At 42.6% G+C, this 22719-nt stretch overlaps 1 protein-coding gene across 3 annotated transcripts in view; it reads left to right on the plus strand.

Moving 5' to 3' along the window:
• Positions 1–22719, plus strand: part of SPICE1 (spindle and centriole associated protein 1) — a 51699-nt gene that overhangs the window by 17983 nt on the left and 10997 nt on the right. For 2 of the 3 annotated variants that reach the window (XM_075542521.1, XM_075542522.1), the window contains exons 5-11: positions 5117–5219; positions 5942–6048; positions 9344–9459; positions 14587–14717; positions 14935–15072; positions 15832–16097; positions 17295–17426. In XM_075542521.1, coding sequence (XP_075398636.1) covers positions 5117–5219; positions 5942–6048; positions 9344–9459; positions 14587–14717; positions 14935–15072; positions 15832–16097; positions 17295–17426 — 993 coding nt within the window. The remainder of the gene's footprint in view (positions 1–5116; positions 5220–5941; positions 6049–9343; positions 9460–14586; positions 14718–14934; positions 15073–15831; positions 16098–17294; positions 17427–22719) is intronic. The other variant, XM_075542523.1, reaches the window with a different exon arrangement.

Here is a 22719-nt window from a genome sequence, read left to right on the forward strand (position 1 = left end):
CCTTGTGGTTAGCAATGCAGGGTGTAATCTGTGACATTAATCTTCCCATTAGTCAATAAAACTAGTTTTGCTAGTATAATGGTATATTACCCGGGCAAATTCGAGTTTATTATCCAACTGCGATTGCATGTACTTAGAAGATGGTTAACCAGTGGTAGAAATTTGGTTCATGGCATCATATAAGTTATAAGTAAATTAAAAATTTTTTATTGTGAATTAAATTCACAGTACATTTAGATAATCAATTTTGTATTCAGCACCTTAAACTACTTATAATAAGCCCCCAGTAACTTTTGCCCTGTCTCTTCTTTTGGTTTCTCTTCTTCGCCTTGTGGAATACTGTCAGGGGAGCCAGCCTCTAACAAATAATCATGGGTCCGGTAGGCGCAACTGTACAGCTATCAAATATAAAGATTATAGTAAAGGCACAGCGAATACGAGAAATCGAAGCATAGTGTATGAGGGTTCTGATCTCTCTATCCTCTCCAGCAGTTTTTGAAGTTATTTTCTGAACTTTGTTGCCAATGCATGAATAGGGTGATCAGTCTTTGTTCTGATTTGCCTCTTGGGTGGCTAGTGTTAGGAGCATTTCTTCATTTCTTTGCTGGCTGCCTGGATTGTCTTCTTTGTTGAACTGTTAGCTCGTGTCCTCTGTGTAAAGACGAACTGAGGCACAGGATGAGTGAGAGGTAAACTGAGGCACAAGAAGATAGACAAAGATCGTTGACAGGACAAAGGGAGAGCAGAAACAGAAATAGCCTTATTGGGGGAAGCTCCCGGGTGAAGCCCCATGGTCTAGCAAGTAGCCCAGGGGAATCGTGGGGCCCTGTTGGAGGTCTGGGATTTTTAAAGGAAAGCAGGGAGAGAGGGTCCTGCTGCAGCAGCAAGGTCTATGGCCTAGGAGGTCAGCAGTAAGGTTTATGGCCCAGGATGCAGTTTATCAGCTCTGGCAGGCAGGGTGTCTGGTTATCGGGGAGTCAGGCATCCCTGGCACCATTTCTCGGTCTCCTCATTCCAGGGGGCGACTGCTGACCTTTGTGAGTGATGTGCAGGGAAGCGAGCAGGGACCCCGACCTGCTTAAGCTTAGCCCATTTGAAAAAATTGGATTATTCATCTTTTTCTTGTTGAGGTATTAGAGGTTTTCTATAGATTTTAGAAGTTAGTCTCTTGTCTGATGTGTCATTGCAAAAAATTTTCCCCCGGGTTTATGGGTTCTCTGTTTGACTCTCTTGATGAAGTCTTTTGTTGAACATAAAATATCTTTTTTGTCTTCTGCTATGTGTGTGTTTTGCTCTGTGTGGTAGTGTGTATATTCCCTGTATTAGGACCCTAAGTTTAGCCATTTTCTCATCGATGATCTTCATAACTCTAGGATTTACGTTTAGGTCTTTAATTCATCTTGAATTCCTTTTTTCTTCATATGAGATGAGGTATGGGTCCTGTTTTATTCTGCAGATAGAGGTTAAATTTTTCCAGCACCCTTCACTGAAAAGACTTTCTCTTCCACATTAATTTTTTTTTTATCCTTTGATGAAGATCAGTTGACTCTAGGCAGATGGATTTATTTCTGAGTTCTCTAATCTTTTCCATTGGTCTACCTGTCTATCGGGGTACCAGTACAAGACTATATTTGACTGCTGTGGGTGTGTATAGGTTTTGAAGTCAGGAAGTGAGATGCTTCCAACTGTGCTCTCCATAAAAAGTTGGTGATTAGTTTTTCCATTTCTTTAAAGCAGCAGCTCTCAACCTGTGGGTTGTGACCCCTTTGGGGGTCGAATGACCCTTTTACAGATATTGCCCGATTCATAACAGTAGCAAAATTACAGTTATGAAGTAGCAATGAAAATAATTTCTTGGTTGGGGGCTCACCACGACATGAGTAACTGTAGTAAAGAATCGGGGCATTAGGAAGCTTGAGAACCACTGCTATAAAGAATAATGTTGGGATCTGGATTGGAATTGTGTTATATTTATAGATTGCTTTGAGTAGTATTGACCTTTTTACAATATCAGCCGGTGTATCCATGAACACAGAACATTCTTCCATTTGTGTAGGCCTCTTTGGTTTCTTGTAGTAGTTTTTTATCTAGGTCTTTTGTATAGGTCTGATTAGGTTTATTCTTAAGTATTTTATCTTTTAAGTAGCTGTTGTAAAGAACATTGCTTTCTTAGTTTCCTTTTCAGAGCTCTCTTCGTTAGTACATTAGAATCCAGTTGATTTTTGTATTTTTCACTCTTGTGTGTATCCTGCCACATGGCCAAATTTTCAATTACTTCCAGCAGTTTTTTTGTTTGAGTCTTTGGAGTTTTTTACATGTTGTGTTAGGCTGAGTTGACTGGAGAAACAAATCCAGGGACACTCGTATATGTGTAAGAAAGAGCTTTATATCACAGAGTCATATATCAAGAAAACATCCCAGCCCAGCCCTGATTAAGTCCTTAAGTCTGATAGCTCCTCTTCAGACTCACGCAGCCACATGCAAATGATGCAAAATGCAGGAAAATCACAGGCTGGCGGGTGAAAAGTCTTGTGGATCCAATGGCCGTGGAGGCATCTTCAGGTGTCCGGCAGGTCTGTGGCAGGTCTCCAGGTGCCATGCCAGCAGGAAGGTGGATCAGACAGGGAGGTTCCCAGGACCCTCCTTATGAGGAGGTCACACCCAAAAGGAAGACACACCGTCAGGCGGTGACCTGACTGACAGGCTTGACTCCACCTCCGCACTTTTATATCTTCACGTTGACACGAAGTTATGGAATCACCACACATATGGAATCATATCATCTGCAAATAGAGTTTTACTCCTTTACCAATTTGGATGCCTTTGATTTCTTTTTGTTGTCTAATAGCTCTGGCTCAGACTTCTAGCACAGTGTTGAATAAGAGCGGTCATAAAAAGTCCGTTCTTGTCTCGTTCCCGGTTCTCTCCTCCAAGTGAGATGATGGTCGTTGGTTTTGCATATGTAGTCTTTTTTATGTTGCGAAATATCCCTTCGATTCCTATTTTGCTGAGTCTTGTAATCAGAAATGGGCATTGGCATAAATCTGACCTGAACAGCGAAAACTTTGTCAGTCGTGCAGGCTAGACCTGATCCAGTTTCCAGATTTTTCTGTGTTTTGGGTGTGTATTGTTTTATTTGATTTTTGTTCGTTCACAGGAGAGTGTATCTCAGAGGTGTTATGTCATTTGAGGCCAGCCTCTGGGAGCCGTGCTTTGGTTTTCAGTATATAAAACCCAGGATCGATGAACCTAGAGGGACAGCAAGTAGGATAAGGGGTGTGGGGGGAGGTGAGTACGGTGGGGGTGGTGGTGGTGGCGGAGAAGGGGGACGAGAAGTCCATGTAGTAAAGAATGTTGGAAAACTGTGGTAGCATTTGTACAGTTCTCCTTGGCTGATTGAAATACGGAATGAGATGTCATATATATTGGATCCCAACTTAAAAAAACAAACAAATGGGTATTGGATTTTATCAGAGGTTACAAGTACATTCTTACACATCTCTGTAGTGCTATATGGATTTTCAGTGCGTCCCTGTCTTTTTAATACCTTTGTGGGGCTGGGAGGTGAGCATATCTCCATGAACACATCAGGAAACTGTGCTCAAAGAAATGATTTTGCTTTGTATCCATTGACTGGGCTTCTAGTTCCAATCTTCTGCCTCCAAATGTACTTTTGCTTAAACGCCATTCGCCAGTTTACTTTCTGTGGAAGGAACATCTTCAGCACCTCATTCTCATTAGCTGAGCCAACCTGATTGGCTCTAGGGAAAAGGAGACACAGTAAGAATGTGGTTCTAGTTCTTTTCCTCGGTGTCTTAAAACAGTAACTGAATTCTGTCTATTTATAGTTACCAGGTGTTCTGTTGATTTGAGATAGTTAGGAAACGGGGATTTGGGGGGGGGGGGGGGTAGGTTTCTGAAGGTTGAGATCCATTTCAACTCAATATCGCCATCTACTGGCAGTGAACAGACTTCACTAGCTTTTACTAGGCTGTTGGCCTTGAATGAAGCTATGAAGTTTCCTGAACCAAAAATACTTGAACACTATAGTACTTGTGTGGTTTTTGGGAGTTCTCACCTCTCCAGGGTAAAAAAATTGACTGGTTTAAAATATAGAAGCAATGCATTTTTTTGTTTAATGTCTCCCCAAATTATATCTTACATAATTTTTAAAACTGTGTATCATAACCCTATATTATATTATGAAATCACATTAGTGGTTAAGAGACCTCTGAGTTTTTGGTTCAGAGATTCACACCTTTCCGTTTAGAGTGCCGAGGTTCTTATCTTTAATCAGTGTTTTTCAAAAGGGATCATAACTCATTGAATTGTGAAATCAAGCTAATTTGTTGTAAAGTCACTTAAAAAATGAACTAGACTAACAATTAAAAGTGAAGTATCAGATGTTCTCATGGAGCGAGGTAATGTTTTTGTGATGCTCATGTGTGTGTGTAAAACAACCTACTACCATCCAGTTGATGCTGATTCACAGTGACCCTGTGGGATAGAGTAGAACTGCTTGCTAGGGCTTCTGATGCTTTAAGTAAATACAGCAACAGATCGCCTCAGCCTTCTCTCATGGAGTGGCTGGTGAGTTTGAACTGTTGACTTTGTAGGTAGCAGCCCAACCCGTAAACCACCATGAGATCCACATGTGTGTGCGCGTGTGTACTGGGTCACAAGTCAATATTTATTAGCGTGATTTGCAGGCACTTATTGAAAGCCGCGAATGGTACCAATACTCACAGGTGCCCTGGTGGCACAGTGGCTTAAGTGCTTTACTGCTAATGGACAGGTTGACGGTTCAAACCTGCCCGCTGCTCCGTAGGAGAAAGCCGTGACAATCTGCTTTCAGAAAGAGTACAGCCGTGGAAACCACGCGGGGCAGTTCTCTGTCCTACGGACACTCTGAGCCAGAGCTGACTGGAAGGCATTGGCTCTTTGGTCTTGGTTTTGGACGGCTGCTTAGTGCTGTTGCCGCTGAGGGATTTTAAAGGAAGGTAGGTGCCTATGCTTGCTTCAATGCTCTGTGCCTTTGTATGGGCTTCTCCTTTGTGACTTAAACATATATATATTGTTTTTCCCTACATGATAATTGCCATTGACACATGTCTAGATTCTTTCTGATCAATACCAGATGCATGATGTGTTGGAAAGATCTGATCATTTGATGGCTGCAGCAAAAGATCTGTTTGTTGATTTTCCTCGCAGGCGCACAGGTAAACCACCCTCTTTAGACACATGCTGCTTTTCCTTATGAACTGTAACCTGCATCTATTTAGAACTTGAAATCCTTCCCCAGGCATCCAGTTATTGATGTCATAGTATCCTAGGATAGTTGCCTACATATATGTGGTCGTTATGCATAGGATCTGTTATAATTTGTTTGCTCTTAATTAAGAATACTATTTCCAGTTGCTCAGATAAGGAAAGGTAAACTGTTATTAGCTATTGAAATATGTTATGGTACGATGTAGTGCATTTCCCAATGAACATATTTGTATTTATATATAATTTGAGTGAAGCTTAATTTAAACCCAAAAGCAACATCACTCTCACTTTCCAATGAACTTTTCCTCGTGTTAGATGCGCAGAATTATTTACTATAGCATGTACATATTACATTGTGCATCCCGGTTCCTCCAACAGATCATTCGTTTTTAGTGTAGAGTCTGAGTCCTGGCTTTCTTAATGCCTCTGAGCTCCAGCTTAGTGATCTCTAAAAGGAAGACAACAGTGGTGCCACACGCTAGGTCTTGTGAGGATAAAATGTGCTCACATGTGTGAAGGCGTTGCCAAGCACATCGTAAGGCCTTATCGGTGTGAGTTACGTCATGAAGGTTTCCGCGTGGTGGTGCAGACTAATGGCATTGCATGCATAGCACTTTGCAGTGAATTTCATTAGCAGAACAAAATCATGATGGCTCCTTTCCTTCCACAGGGTTTCCAAATGTAACAATGGCTCCTGATTCTTCTCAGACGCCCTTCGCACTACACCGAGATCCTGTGACCCAGGCTCTTCTGAGTGAATCTGTCATTGACCCCCAGGTGATGTGCTCTCCTCACAACCCTCATAGTCAAGGGAAGCAGCTCGGTTTTTGCTGCCACAGGCACGATGGTAAAGCTTTGAAGGCCTAACTGTCAAGAAAGGCAAATGGTCACTACAACTGCCCTTACTCAAAATCGCACTTTTTGTGAGCACTATTTGGATGAAGACAGTAGAGAGCAGAATCAGTTAACACCTATTGCTTGCTTCCCTAGGGTGCAGGTACTCTTGCTTGTTTATTTCGTAGAGGAAGAAACGGAGAGAAGTTAAGTGGTCTGCCCAAGATCTAGCTAGTTCGTATCAGCGCTGAGGTTGAAGCTAGGCTTTGGGCTCCAGACACTGTGCCTCTGACATCACGGAGACGACAGGGAGTTTTCCCACTTGGGAACCAGGAGCATCTGTGTTCCTGGTCTGCTCTCTCTCTACTGCCCGCCTGCTCCTAAGCCCTCGGAGCCGGCCCGAGCGCCGTTGCTGTTGTCTGGTGGGAATGGAATACCCCTGATGACGGCGGCTGAAAGAATCCGCTGGAACCTAGCTTTGCCACAGTCCATAATGTAACGACTAGTCGCGAATCTGCTTTTCCTGCAAGTGCTTTTTCTCCTCTATTCTGTTCATGGATTTAACAAGTAGTTGCCCAAGGGAAGTTGGAGGTTACTGACTGTCTACATGGGGAAGTCATAGTAGTAAAGCATTAACGAGCTGTATCCAACCACATTATTGATTTTTGCTCGGTCAGTTCTGACTCATAGCGACCCCAGATGATGAGTAGAATTGCCAAATAGGACTTTTTAAGGCAGCTGATCACTAAGTCTTTCTCGTGCGTTTAAACTGCTCATCTTTTCGTTGCTGAGCGCCTAACTGCTGTGGCACCAGGGCTTCTTGGGCCTCTAAAGAAATCAAAATATATAGCGTCTTGGGACGCTTAACTTTTTGGCAAGCCTATTAGGAATTAAAAACTGGAAGAAAACAACTTTTTAAGGGATGACTAGGACTTGTCTGGCTTTGGTTCAGATGCATAGTGACAGAAACCTACAGGACAGAGTGGAACTGCCTTGGAGGGCTTGCTAGGCTGAAATCCTTCCAGAGACCTCTTTCTTCCACGGAGCTGCTGGTGTCTTCCAAGCCCCAGCCCTCTGGATAGTAGTGACATGCCTCGCAACCCCTCGTGATGATTTAGCTCTTGTAACTCGACAGGATCATCACTCTGACGGACGCTTCTCCTTTAGGCCCGCTAAGTACAGTTGCCTAAATTTGTTGGATCTGTGGAAGAAAGGCGAAGCATCTATCAGAGTGATGATCTAGCCAAATTACAGGATCTAGAATTCTCAAAGACATCTTAAGTATACTGCATTTCACTCCCCACCTAACCGCACCCACTGCCCTTGAGTGGATTCCACCCCAGGGACTCCGTGGAACAGGGTAGAATTACCCCAATAGTGTTTCCACGGCGTAAAGAAGCAGATTGCCTCATCTTCTGCAGAGTGGCCGGTGGGCTCAAACTGCCGGCCTGTCAGTTCATTTAGCTGAGTGCTTTAACCACCAGGATGCCTTCATTAGACTCACGAAGGTAGTCAAATAAAATGTCACACGTATTTTGGATAAGCAAAACCCACTAATGACATCCATAGCCAGAACCACTTGTGTGTTTGAACATTCAAAAAAGTTACCGTATATTCGCGGATATAAGCCGACCTGAGTATAAGCCCGGGTACCTAATTATTACCTGGGAAACCAAAAAAAAACTGATTGACTCAAGTATAAGCCTAGGGTGGAAAATGCAGAAGCTATTGGTGCGTTTCAATAATCAAAACAAATGAAAATAAAATTACTAAAAATTGAGACATCAGTGGGGTAATGCATTTAAATATTTATTTTAAATTAAAATCATAAATAAAAGGACAAGTCATTTAACATTAATAAACCAGCACAGTAAGTGGAAAAGAGGTTCAACAAAAACAATAAGGTATCAACAATGATACTTTAAGAGCATTATTCCCTGAGCTCAATCAGCAACCGAGCTAATATGTAAAGAGTTAAAATCCTTCAAAACTGGATTCCTCATCATCATCCGTATCCCAGTGCAGAGCTTCAGCTGGTGTGAGGTCATCATAGACGCTGTCTTCACTGAGATCGCCATCATCACCATCACTGCTGTCATTTTCATACAAAGTCTTCACTGCCATCCATAGCATTACTAATACTACATTTCTGGAAGGCACGTCGCACCATGTCTTCTGGAATGTCTTCCCATGCATCTCGAACCCACTTTGCTATTCACTCTATGTCAGGCTTCATGAGATTTCCTCCTTTTGTTAGTTGGGCTTGACCAGATGACATCCATTCATGCTACATCCTTTGCACATGGTCTTTAAAAGGCTTATTCAAAGATACATGTCATAGGACGGCTCTGATTGGTTAGATGTGAGTAAACAAACCTTCAAAGCCCTGCAGTGTCAGCGGGGCTTTGAATGAACAGCGGAGGAACGGCAATCACCTGGGAGATGTTACACCTCGCTGGGGTACTACTGACCCATGAATAAGCCGAACCCCAGTTTTTCAGCACTCGGCTTATACATGAATATATATGGTACCTTTCAGATCATCAGAAGCACGGGTGGCATTGCGAGTTCTGTGCAGGGCTGCTAACCACCAGGGCAGCATGGAAACCCCTAGCCTCCCTGCAGGAGAAAGATGAACGTTCTTCTCGTAAAGATTTACTGTCTCAGAAGCCTATAGGGTCATTGAGAGTCAGAGTTGACTTGATGGCAGTGAGTTTATTCTTTTTTTAAAGAACAGATTGTCTACATTCAAAGCTAAAACAACTTGTAATTTGGAATTTTTTAAAAGCTAGCTTTCAAATCATCAGAGGTTCGGAAAGATAAAGACTGAAAAATACCCATTTGATTTAGGAACAAATGTGTGAATGGTCAGTAACTGAGTAGAGTGTTAGAACAGAACCCAAGCTGCAGGGCACAAGCTAGTGAAGGAGAAGTGGGGACCAGTCTTTGAGGAAGAGAACAGAGAGATGCTAACTTGAGGGCATATGAGATCAGGGGAAGAGGGGAAAGGCATGCCTGCATTTAAATGATGAGATGAAGCCAGTTGAGTGGGCAAGTTGAAGATGCAGGAGAGAAAAAAGACGATTGGTGGGTGGAAGGAGGAGGTGAGGGAGTTTGGGTTTCAGGATGAATGTAGTGAGATCAGCCGGAAGAGGAGGCCCTGTCCTAGGACTAAAAGAAAGAAACCATGCATGTAAGTAGAACCAACCTGCTTTATTTTTTATTGTTGTCGACGAAGGCCCTGAATGAAGTCGATGACGGCGAAAGAGAAAGAACTGTTCATAGCCAGTCAGAAGACAGCGAGCATGAGCTGGAAAGCACTCTAAACTCTGAGTCTAACACGAATACAGATAGGTACGTATGTGTGCGATGCACGGCTACATAGTTTTCCCTTTTTCCAAAGCCACTGGAATAAATGTTTATTGCATTATCATAAATTAATTTTTTCAGTTTTTTAAATCGTTATTGAGGGCTCATACAACTCATCACAATCCATACCTACATCAATTGTGTAAAGCACATTTGTACATTCGTTGCCCTCACATTCTCAAAACATTTGCTCTCTACTTAAGCCCTTGGCATCAGCTTCTCATTTTCCCCCTTCTCTCCCCATTACCCCCCCCTCAGGAACCCTTGATAATTTATAAATTATTATTTTGTCATATCTTACATTGTCCGATGTCTCCCTTCACCTACTTTTTTGTTGTCCACCCCCCAGGGTGGAGGTTCTATGGAGATCCCTGTAATTGGTTCCCTCTTTCCACCCCACCCTCCCTCTACTCTCCCAGTATCACCACTCTCACTACTGGTCCTGAAGGGATCATCTGCCCTGGATTCCCTATGTTTCCAGTTCCTATCTGTACCAGTGTACATCCTGTGGTCTAGCCAGATTTGTAAGGTAGAATTGGGATCATGATAGTGGTGGGGGCGGGAGCATTTAGGAATTAGAAGAAAGTTGTATGTTTCATCCTTGCTATACTGCACCCTGACTAGCTCTTCACCTATCCACAACCCTTCCATAAAGGGATGTCCAGTTGTCTACAGATGGGCTTTGGGTCCCCACTCCACACTTCCCCTCATTCACAATGATATGATTTTTGTTCTTTGATGCCTGATACCTGATTCCTTTGACACCTCGTGATCACACAGGCTGGTGTGCTTCTTCCAGTGGGCTTTGTTGCTTCTGACCTAGATGGCTGCTTGTTTATCTTCAAGCCTTTAAGACCCCAGATGCTGTCTCTTTTGATAGCCGGGCACCATCAGCTTTCTTTACCGCATTTGCTTATGCACTCATTTGTCTTCAGCAATTGTGTCGGGAAGGTGAGCATCACAGAATGCCAGTTTAATAGAACAAAGTATTCTTGAATTGAGGGAGTCCTTGAGTGGAGGCCCAATGTCCATCTGCTACCTTAATACTAAACCTATAAATACATCCACATAAATCTATTTCCCTGATGGTGACCCGAACAATGGGTTTGTATACCAACTCTTGTGAAGAGTACACGAGGCCAACCAGTGACAAGCAACAAGAAAGAACAACAATGTAACCTTATAATACATAGAAAACCCCAAACCAACCCTGTTGCTGCTGAGTTGATTCTAGCTCATTAGAGTTAAAATAAACTCTATGTTTTTAAAGCCTTTTTTTTCTGTTTCAGAATTTATTGTCCCCATTATAGTTTGTTGTTTTATATATTTGGGTTCCAGTCCTTAAAAAAAAAAAAGTAGATAATGGTTTGTCTTCTGTGTTAATTTTTCAGACAGACAAGATTTTGGCCTATTAATTAAAACTGGTTTTCTGCTTTTGCTTTTAACCGTGTCAGTTTTTGCATTTGTCTTTTTTTCCTTCCTTGCATTTTCTTTGAGTTTACCTTGTTGATTTTCTAGCCTTTTGTGTCGATTTCTTAATATATTTTTCATTCTTTAATTTTTAATTGAGAAACATTGAATCTCTGGAATTTCCTCTGATCACTGTTTTAAATGAGTTGCTTACATTCTGATAGGTAGTATTTTATTGTTAGAAATGAGATGATTTGAGCTTATATGAGAGATCTTCTAAAAGTTCTGTTGGATTTTCAGTCCACTTCCCCACAAGCTTTTTGAAGTCCCTCTCTTATCCCTTGATAGGAGTGGCTTTGTAGCAGGGTGCTTATGTTTTTATAACTTGTGGGAACCTCCTGATAATTTATCTATTTTTATTACACTGAATTCTGAGTGTGGCTTATACCATTTCACCGTGTAGACCTTAATGATGCGTTCTTTGTGACCTAATTGATGATAAGAGTTGTGTGAATGTTCCGTGTGTGCTTGAGAATTCCTTGTTAGCAAGGTGTAGTATTCTCTGAATGCAGCCATCTGAGCTACCTGCCTTTTCATTGGCTCCCAGATCCTTCCTTATCTTTACCACTATTTAAATGTTAAGTAAGCCTCCTTTGAGTGTCCATTTCTTTTTGTTTTTCTTAAATGTGTCTAATTGTGCTTAGTGTTAAAGACCTTCTGTCAAAGCCTCTTCCTGTGGGTTTTTGTACATAGATAACTATAGTTGCTATGTCTTCATTGTGAATGAAAGTTCCCAGCATTTAAAGTGTCCTTCTGCATCACATGTAATGTTTTTTGGCTTGCGTTCTCGTGTGACCTTGAGAACGAAACCGCATTGTTTCCATTTGCCTGGTTTATCTTGGCTCATTTTAGCCTTTCTAAGTTATTTTGTATTGTGTGTATCTTGTATTCAGCGTAGAGTTGGAGCTTGCTTAGCTAGACAATTATAAAGCTATTTTTAAATTGGTGAAGTAAATTATTGATATGGCTGATAAGTTAGGTCAATTTTTGTCACAAGTTATATCATATTTTATAGCTTAATAGGTATATGTATTATGATTACTATTTTTCTTTCTATGTAATAAGTCTTCTCTGTTCATTTCTTTTGGTGTTTAGAAATTTTGTTGTTTGGGCCCAGTGCTTTTATATATCTGTATATCTACATCTATGCTGTCTGTCTGTCTGTCTGTGTCTCTCTACCACCTGTCTGTCAGTTTATCCTACTTGGGTGGCTGTGGTGTTGCTGTGGTGCTGGCCGCTGTGTCACTGGTATTTCAGATGCCAGCACACTTACACGTAAACATATGTTGTTGGTGCCGTCGAGTTGGTTCAGCCTCAGAGTGACCATTGCACAACAGAACAAATACACTGCCTGATCCGAGACCCTCCTCACAATTGTTGTCCTTGAGCCCATTGTTGCAATGAGTGTGTCAGTCTGTCTTGTGAGGGCCTTACCAAGCATAATGTCCTTTTCCAAGGACGAGTCTCTCCTGGCTATGTATTCAAAGTGTGGGAGACAAAGTATCACCATCCTTTCCTCTGAAAATCATTCTGGCTGGACTTCTTCCAAGATAGATTTGTGTGTTCTTTTGGAAGTCCACAGTGCATTTTTGCTGGCAGGACCATTCAAACACATTGAATCTTCTTTGGCCTTTCTTACTTGATTTCCAACTTTCACATCCATATGAGGCGATTGAAAATATCACAGCTTGGGTCAGGTTCACATTAGTCCTAAAGTATCATCCTTGCTTTCCAATACTCCAAAGAAGTCTTGTGCTGCAGATTTATCCAAATGCAATGCATCTTTTCATCTCTTGACTGCTGCTTCCATAAACATTGAATAGTGATTGTGGATCCAAACAAGATGAAATTCTTGACAACTTCAATCTTTCCTCCCTTTATCATGATGTTGCCCATCGGTCCATTTGTGAGACTCTGGGTTGTCTTTACATTGAGTGGGATCCATACTGAACGCAGAAATCCTCGATCTTCATCAGCAAGTGCTTCAAGTCCTCCACACTTTGAATGAGCAAGGCCGTGTCTTCTTCAGATAATTCAGGTTCTCTGATTATTTGCTCCACACATACAGATTCATTAAGTATGGTACGAGGATACAGCCATGACCTACACCTGTCCTGATTTTAAACCATGTAGTGTTCTCGTGTTCTGTTGACACACTGCCTCTTGGTCCGTGTACAGAGTCTGCAGGAGTACAAGGAGGGGTTGTGGAATTCACATTCTTCTCAAGGCTGTCCGTAGTCTGTTATGATCACACAGTTGCATGCCATGGCATAGTTACTAAAACACAAGTAAACATCTTTCTGCTACTCTCTTCTTTCTGCTTTCCAAAGTCTCTCTGATGTCGGCATTGGTATCCCTTGTTCCACGCCCTCTTCTGAGTCCGGCCTGAACCTCTGGCAGCTCCCTGTTAGAGTACTGCTGCACCTGTGTTGGCCAAGCTTCAGAAAAGTTTTACTTATATGTGTATTGTTCTGTCATGTTTTTCATTCTGTTAGGTCACCTTTCCTCTTCAATTTGTCCTTCTCAGAATAGTAGACAATTTTCTGATTCCAAATGGCTAGTACTAGTCCAGTCCAGCTCACTCATGCCTAGAATATCAATCTTCATGCATTCCATTTACTTTTTGATCACTTCCAATTTTTTTGGGATGCGTGTGTTGTGCATTCCATGTTCTGATTAAGGACTGCAGCCTTCGGTATGGATTCGAACTCAAAGAAAACCAGAATCCTCACAACCGGTCCATAGACAGCCTCAGAATCAGTGGAGAAAAACAAGTTGTCAAGGGTTTCATTTTGATTGACTCCACAGTCAGTTCTCACGGAAGCAGCAGTAGCCAAGAAGTCACAGGAATTCTTGAAAGTATTGAAGAACACGGCTATCACCTTAAAAGCTAAGGTGTGCCGTACGTTCCTAAGCCATGGCGTTTGCAGTCACCTCCTCTGCGTGTGGAAGTTAGGCGGTGAAGAAGGTTAACTGGTGAAGAATATTCACAGTGCCATGAACTGCCAGATGAACAGATAAACTTGTCTTGGAAGCAATGCAGCCAGAACGCTTCTTAATAGAAGTGAGGATGTTGGCGACTATTTCCGCAGAGACTAGTCCCTGGAAAAGGATGGCATGCGTGGCCAAACAGAGGGCTGGGAGGCAGAAGAAGACTTTGAAGAGATGTACTTACACAGTGGCTGCAGCCATGGAGTCAGGCCTGACCACAGTGGGACAAGCCCAGGCCGTGTTTTTGGTCTGTGGTTTCGTAGGGTCACAGGGTGTCCGGCCTGATTTGAGGGCACCTCACAGCACCAGCAGTAAGCTGGCAGGCATTTGTCCTGTCAGTTAAAAGGAAAAGCTTTTGCTTTTATTTTTCATAGTGAGCTGTGGAAAAGCTCCATATCAAACATGCAAATAGTTGGGCATTTTCAATCCCCTCATTGCTGTCGGATTGGCTCTGTCACTGTGACTTGATACACAGAGCAGAACTGCCCCCAGAAGGTCTCTAAGGCTGTCCTTTTGATGGAAGCAGATTGCCACATCTATCTCCAATGGGGCTGTTGGTGTTTTCGAACCAAGGGGAATTCCAGTAGCAGCTGAGTGCTTTAGCTGCTGCACCACCAGCGCTTTGATAGACCTATGTCATCTGTTTTATAGGTTTCTTCACCAACTAAAAGAAGAGAATTCTGAGTTAATTAACCAACTGTGGACTGATATTCAGCAGAAAATAGCAACACAGTCACAAAGAACACCCACTCCAGCACCTGCGGCACCTGCTATTCCCTCAGGTGAGCAGGGGTTTGCGACTCCGTTGCGCTGTTCCCCACTCAACACTGGCCCGCTTTGTGGGGTTCTTGGGCACAGTAGTTTCCTAAAGGAATGTCACTTGAGTGTTGGTTGCTCTTGCCTAGTGGAGTGAATCACTGGGAGAGCTAGCAATGGAATACTTACCAAGGAAGTCGTTCACTTGAGCTGCAATGCTTTCGGAACTGTGCTTCCTTTTAGCTGCTCTGAACGCCACCAGTGCCGTCCAGCGGATCCACACGCGGCTTCAGCCTGAGGAGGCTTCGGAGACGCTAGACTCCAGCTATATTGTGGGACAAGTGCTGAATGCCAAGAAGCCCAAACAGCTGATACATAAAGGTTCCGTTCCTTAATTTACAAAGATGGATAATTGAGATGTCTAACATGGTACGGCCATGTGCGTCTGGACTTCTTGTTGGTTGTCCCCAGGTGGACTCCACTCCCGGTGTCCCCCTGTGTGTAGAGTAGAGCTGTGCTCCATGGGCTTTCAAGGCCGTGACCGCTCAGAAGCCGATAGCCACGCCTGCCTTCTGAAGTGCCTCTCCATGTGGGGGCACCAACCCGTTGGCTAGTGTTCTGCTGCCCAGACAGTATCGTTTCGCTTTTTAATGCTTACTCTTAATCTTGTCAGGCTGGATCCAGTTGAATAGGCGTGTGATTACTTTTAGCTGAGAAATGTCTCTGTCCTAAATGACAGAAGGTGGGTTCTAGTAACTGACTTATAAAAACAAACAAAAACTAAGCCATTGAGCTGAATCCGACTCATATTGACCCTTATGTAGGGTTTCTAATGCTGTATATTTTTATGAGAGCAGCCCGCCTCATCTTTCTCCCCAGAACCTCTGGGGGGTTTGAACCACCAACCTTGTAATTTAGAAACCCAGTGGCTAATCCACAGCACTGCCAGGGCTCCTTTGGAGTAGACCTGACTAAAACTGTACAGATTTTCCTGAGAAGTAATAGTGATACCGTCTATAAAATAAACATTTCATAGATTATTGATGACAGTCAAAAATTTGGGGGTTTTGTTTGTATTTTTTGAGCAGTTTTGGGGTTAGTTTTTGCTTGGCCTTGAAAATGAACAATTTCTGCCCTCAGTGAAAAGAAAACCGGATTTGCGTGCTTCTTCCAAGCAGAAGGGAAGCATGTTGTCCACGAGCACCACCGCTGCTGACGTTCGAAATAACAACAGTTCCGGCCTGGATATCCTCAAGCACATGATAGAGGAGGTGGAGCACGAGATGGAAGAGTATGAGCGGTGGACAGGCCGCGAGGTCAAGGGGCTGCAGAGCAGTCAGGGGCTCACCGGCTTCACCTTGTCGCTGGTGAGCTCCCTCTGTCGCCTGGTCCGGTACCTTCGAGAGGTAAGGACAGCAGCCCGGTCAAGCCTCCTCTCTGGGGTTTTTCTCATTGCCCCCTCTGAGCAAAGGACAGTCAGCCTAGAATCGCTTGTTTAAAATTCCTCTGTTTTGGATTATTTGCACTGAAAGTTCATCCTCTTCATCGCCCTCTGCCATACACTGCAACGTGCTCAGAGAAGACACTGATTTTAGAATGAGCCTTAGAAAAACAGTAAGGTAAATCTGTGATAAGTAAAAATCATCGTTCGTTATAGGTAAACTACAACTACTAAATGTTTGCGCATCCGCTGCCCTTCTCTGTGTGGGGAGTGGATGCCTGGCTTCTGCTGGCTCCATTGTTGGGAGCAGCCTTCCCGTTGTATCTGCATGACTGACTGGTTGCTAGGCAAACTGCCGTTGAGTGGCTAAGTGGGGGAGTATTTTATCATGAAAATAATTTATAAATCAAGCGAGAGTTGTTTCTGTAATATATATGATAATTAAAATCAATCTTTAGAATGATTCAGATATTTTATTACCTAGAGGAAATTTAGATGTTTCAATTCCTAGGTGGTATCTTCCTACATTTGTTTTTTCAATGAAAGTTTTTTGTTTTTTTTTACAGTCAGACTTATTGAAATCTTAACAATCTTCCACCCTTAAGGCAGATATCTCCAAGAGTACACCTTTGGCACGGCGATAGCATTACAGGCTTAGAAGCATGTACTTTTAAGTGTGCTAATTAATTTCTTGCTTTATAAAGCAAAACCTTTTAAACCTATAGTTACTTATTTTACATTGCATTTTAACAAATTCAAGTTTTGAATAGATGACACAAATTCCAAGATGCACAATAGTGTAGAATGAACTTGCATGCTTGCCTGTAGCAAACTGTCATTATCAGACACCAGTGCATCCTTCGACAGGTAGCTAGAAACATTCAGAAAAATAAGTATCTTTCACTCTTTATGTCTCTTTAAAAAAAAAATCTATAGTTGTATAGCTCATGCCATTCTCTTCTTTCTGTAAGCAGGGAATAGGACTCTGGCCCATTTTATTTCATGAGCTGTAAATCTTTTAAAAATGGAAATTCAGTTCTTGCTAATGACACATGATATATATTTACTTGTAAATATTATATTCTTTGATAGCTTTGAGCAATAGTTTTAATTTTCAATATGTCGTGCTACTGATGGATGTTTATTTGGTATTTATTTGTAGAGTGAATTGCAACTGCGTAAAGAAGTTGAGACAAGGCAGCAACTGGAACAAGTATTGGTTGATCATCGAGAACTTATCGATGCTCTGACAGCGGAAATTCTTCTTCTTAGAGAAGAAAATACTAATATACAGGTACTCAGATGAGGTCCCCAAATTTTATGTACCCATAGTCCAACACATCTTTAGGAGTGTTTGAAAGTCTCCTAGTGTTATTTTGAGTTGAGGTTTTTTGTTTTTAATAGTTGAGTTTTGTTGATGTGATCACTTATCACTTCTTAGTTATCATCATTCACAATTATTATTGAGCATTTATTATATAGGAGGTGCCATAATAGAAGCTTGGGCTGCAAACAGATACATAAGAGCAAATTAAGAAGTATTGCTTACAAAATTATATTTTTTAACAAAATTATCAAAATGCAAAGCTCTTAATTCTTGACATACCCTCCATCTGGGCCCATGCATGTCTAAAGGTGAGGGTCGCATCTCTCATCCTTCCTATAAGAGTTCTATGCTCTTTCGATGCAAAGGGGGGTGGTGAGGGTGGAGATCCAAAGCCCGTCTGTAGACAATTAGACATCCCTTCACAGAAGGGTCACAAGGAAGGGATGAGTCAGCCAGGGTGCAGCATAGCACCTACAAAACACACAACATTCCTATAGTTCTTTAGTGCTTCCTCCCCCTCTACTATCATGACCCCAGTTCTACCTTACAAATCCGGCTAGACCGAAGCATGTACACTGGTACAGATAAGATTCTTGACACATGAAATCCAGGACAGATAAACCCCTCAGGAACAGTAATGGGAGTAGTGATACCATGAAGGTAGGAGGAAGGTTGGAGGGCCAAGAGGGAGAAGGGGGGAACTGATTGCAATGATCCATGTATAACTCCTGCTCCCTGGAGGGAAGGGCAAACAACAGAAACATGGGTGAAAGGAGACAGCGGATGTGTAAGATATGAAAACAATAATAATTAATCGAAGGTTCATGAGGGTGGGAGGGTTGGGGACGGAGGGGCAAAAAAGAAGAACCGATACCAAGGGCTCAAATAGAAAGAAAATGTTCAGAAAATGATGATGGCAACTTATGTACAAATGTGCACGATGCAATTGATGTATGAATCTTCATTAGAACTGTAAGAGCCCCCAATAAAATAATTTATTAAAAAACAAAGAAAAAGAATTCTATGCTCTTCAACTTACGCTACATCTAAATGACAGTTTGACCTCCTTGAGGGACTTCAAATCATATTCCTTTTCAGTTTGGGGAACTGAAAAGTCTGATGGGGCAAGATCGGGGTTGTAGGATGAATGGGGTAAGCTTTCTCAACACAGTTCTCCTAGGTAAGCCCTTGCTACCTTCCAAAATGAGCTGGTGCTTTGTTGTGGGGAAAACAATTCCTTGCTACAATTTCTCTGACCATTTTTCTCACAAGTGTAGTTCTCAGGTTTTTTTTTAAACTTAATAAATTCCCACGATCATCTTGTGTCTTTCAAGAAAATCTGTCTGAGGAAATCTATCAAGTTGACTTTTTGCAATACCAAAATACAGTGACCAAAACCTGAGATGCTTGGTTTCACCTGCCCTCCTTGTGGGCAATAGCTCTATACCTAACCCACAGCATGACCAGGCTTCCTGTTGCCCTCTGGATCGTATTGGTAAATCTGAGACTTGTCCCCAGTTACAATTCATCCTGTATAATTGTGCTCATTCATTTTGGTTTTGCTTAAAAGATCGATGGAAAGATGAGCTCGTTTAGCCAACTGTTCTTCCCACAATGTTTTTGGCACATACTGAATCAGAAGCTTGCGAGGTCAGAGGTTTGATTAAAATGCTAAGCCCTGTGGCATCTCCACTCTGGTTATTATGCTGAGATGAGATCACTAACAGCTACTCTTCTCTGTTCCTGGTGCCCTTAATGTTTCAAAGCACTCGAGGCCAGGAAAAATACTGAACCCTTTATTAAGTAGTGAGGTCCACATCGCCATATAAGTAGATACGTCTTACCACTGTAGGAACTACTGGGAATAAATCATGCATATACATGAAAATGGAAGTGATGTTTTAATTTTACTCTTTAATAGTCTCAGACACCTAAGGGAATACCTGTACCTGTTAAGCACCACACAGCGTCTCTCTAAGCTTAAAGTCACGTTGGGCACCGTCACTCATATTTCCTGTCCACACCGTTTTTCACTCACTCTTTGCAGTGGATGGTAGCACCTGCGGGAACCTAGCGTTGTGAAGGTCTGCCATCAGCTGAAGGGATTGTAGAATGATCTGTATAGACACTCTGAACCATCGTGAGCTAGTGATTTGCTAGTGCCCGACAGTGGCACATCACTGTTTCCCTCGGAATGTTAAAGTGTCCGGAGGTGCCCCTGCGAGCTCCCTCTGACGCCCCAAGTGCCTCAGCGAACAAGTGGTCCAGCAGACCAGCAGACCACTAGGATTTGCCGCTGGAACAGGTGTGGGAGAAGAGTCAGGGTGATCCCCTATTGTTTGACCTGAACAGTTAGGGAAGGCTTCAGGAGAATTTGGGTTTGGGATATTTTAATTTACGAAGGCTCATTGTGGCCTAGATGGATATAACTGACTAGGCTGTGAGATACATGAGTGTAGATTTCAGGGAAAGAATTTGACTGACAATATAAAATAAGTGGTATCCTTAATTTAGCAATAGTATTTCTTCTTGCCGGCCTCACTTGATTTTTATCAGTTATATGTATGTCTGTATCGCTGGACCTTCGGGCCACGCCATGTGTGACGGTGGGAACTCCATCTGGGTCTCTTGTCCTGTGCAGTATGGAAGCACACTGCCAGGGTTTTCATTTAGCAGCTCAGTGCTTTACCCAACACTATATGTATGTTTTGCATCCTTATAAATTACAATTTATAGGGTTTTCAGTTTATAAAATCTTTACATGGGGTCTCACTGCAAAATCTCTCACTCTTTACTATCATGTATTATATGTAACTATAATAGTATATCTATAGAAATATACATAGATGCATACATATATTTATTGCAGTGGGAGTCAGTTAAAATCGTCTCCACGTAAAGATTTTATAAGTTGAAAGCCCTATGAAATTTTTTACTGAGGTAGCTATATACTTATTAATTACTAATGGCCCATGATTTATCTGACTAGACCTCTCGTGTGAGAATTTACATTACTTCTGATTGTTCATTCTTATGCATAGCATTGTTTTCCAATTTAAGGTCTTAAATTTCTAGAGTATTTAAAGTAATATCAATCTCATCTATCCAAGCTGCACTGAAGGCATTTGTGTAAAACAGACTAGGAATCGACAGAATACCAATTGAACTGCTTCACCATGCTGATTACGCACCGTGAGCACTCACTTGTCCATGCCAAGAAATCTGGAAGACAGCCACCTGGCCAACTGACTGGCGAAGATCTGTATTTGTACCCATTCCAAAGAGAAATGACCCAACAGAGTGCTCAAACTCCGGGACTATCATTGCGCCCACGTGCAAGTAAAATTTTGTTAACTATTGTCCACAATGCAGCTGCATTGTTTGTACATTGCAATTGTGCAATTATACAATGCAGTTGCAGCAGCATGTTGACAGGGAGCTGCCACAGATTCAAGCTGGATTTCAAAGAGGATGTGAATGAGGGTGAGGTAGTTTATTGTGCCAGCCTACCTGATAAACACATGTGGGGTTACTTGAAGGGCGGACGGATAAGTGGCTCAGTGAGCCTCGCCTTTCTAGTTCTTGTGTCTCTTGCTTTCTGATGGTCAGACCAGGATGTAGTTGCCTTAGCCAATTCCCTGCTTCAGCTAGCAAGGCTCACTTTCTGCAAGACATCCCCAAGGAGAAGCCGCATGGACCTACCCCGATAAAGCCCTGGGTGCTGGAGCAGCCATGTGGAGACCCCTGCCCGCACTGAGATGCTTACACGGTCACTGACTCGGCTTTCCTCCTGCAGTTGGTGTCATTGTGTCTGTTTTGTGAGATGGAGGAGGACTTTGAGGATTGGTATTGGACATATGGGTTAATGGGCTAGTGTTGGACTTGTGGGCTTGGGCAGCACTGGGTTGGGATGCTTTCTTGATGTGCACTTACCCTTTATATAAAACTCTCTCTGATACATGAGTTTCTGTGGATTTTTTTCTCTAAAGTACCCAGACTCACACAGAGGGATACCTTGGCTGATTTCAGATGGAGCTTGCCTGAAAGCAGATAATACCCAAAACTGTTGTCTGTAGTTTATTGACTGCGCAAAGGCATTAAATGTGCGCATCCTAACACACTGTGAGTAGCCTTGATAAGAATAGGAATTCCAGAACATTGTGCTCACACGGAATCTATGTGGATCAAGAGGGAGTCTTTGAAATAGAACAAGGAGTACCACACGGTTTAAAGTCAGGAAAAGTGGGCATCAGTCATGTTGTATCCACTCACCACCCTTACTCAGTCTGTATGCTGAGCGCATCATCCGCGAAGCTGAATCATATGAAGAAAAATATGGCATCAGGGTCGGAGGAAGGCTTCTTAACAACCTGTGCTATGTAGCTGACCCAGCCTTGCTGGCTGAAAGCGGAGGGCTCGCAGCGCTTGCCGATGAAGACCAAGGACTGCAGCCTTCAGGATCGATTGCCACTCAGGGACAAGAAAACCCAAAGCAGTGTGCTAAATGGAGAAAAGATATCAAGGGTTTCCTCTCACTTGGATCCACAGTCATTGCTTATTGAAGCAGTAGTCAAGAAATTCAACCATGTATTGCATTGGGTGAATGTGTTTCCAAGACCTCTGTAAAAGTTTTGCCGAGCATGGGTGTCACTTTGAGGACCAAGGTGTGCCTGCCGAAAGCATGGTGTTTTCAAACACCGCATGTGCATGGGAACGTTGGACACTGGAGGAATTTGAATTTGAATTTGTGGTGCTGGTGAAGAATACTGAAACTATCACGGAGTGCCAGGAGAACAAATAAATCTATTTTTGAAGAACAGCCAGAATGTTCTTTAGAAGACAGGCTGGTGAGATTTTTGTCTCATTTATTCTGGACATGTTAACAGGTGGCGTAGTGGGTTAAGCACAGGGCCGCTAATCACAAGGTCAGCAGTTCAAAATCACCAACCTCTCTGAGGGAGAAAGCCGATGTTTTCTGCTCCACAGGGGCAGTTCTGCTGTGCCCTGTAGGGTCATTCTGAGTCAGCATCTACTCACTGGATGGTGGTGGGTTTGGTTTGGCTTATCAGGAGACCAATCCCCAAGGATGGATAACATACTTGGTAAAGTAGAAGGGCAGAGAAGAAGAGGGAGACCTTCGATGGGTTGGATTAACACAGGAGCTACAACGGGCTCAAACCTAACAACTGTGAAGCTGGCACAGAGCAGGGCAATATTTTCTTCTGTTGTACGTGAGGTCGCTATAAGCCAGGACTGACTT

Source organism: Tenrec ecaudatus, chromosome 2 (assembly GCF_050624435.1).
Source record: "Tenrec ecaudatus isolate mTenEca1 chromosome 2, mTenEca1.hap1, whole genome shotgun sequence".
Classification (NCBI taxonomy): Eukaryota; Metazoa; Chordata; class Mammalia; order Afrosoricida; family Tenrecidae; genus Tenrec; species Tenrec ecaudatus.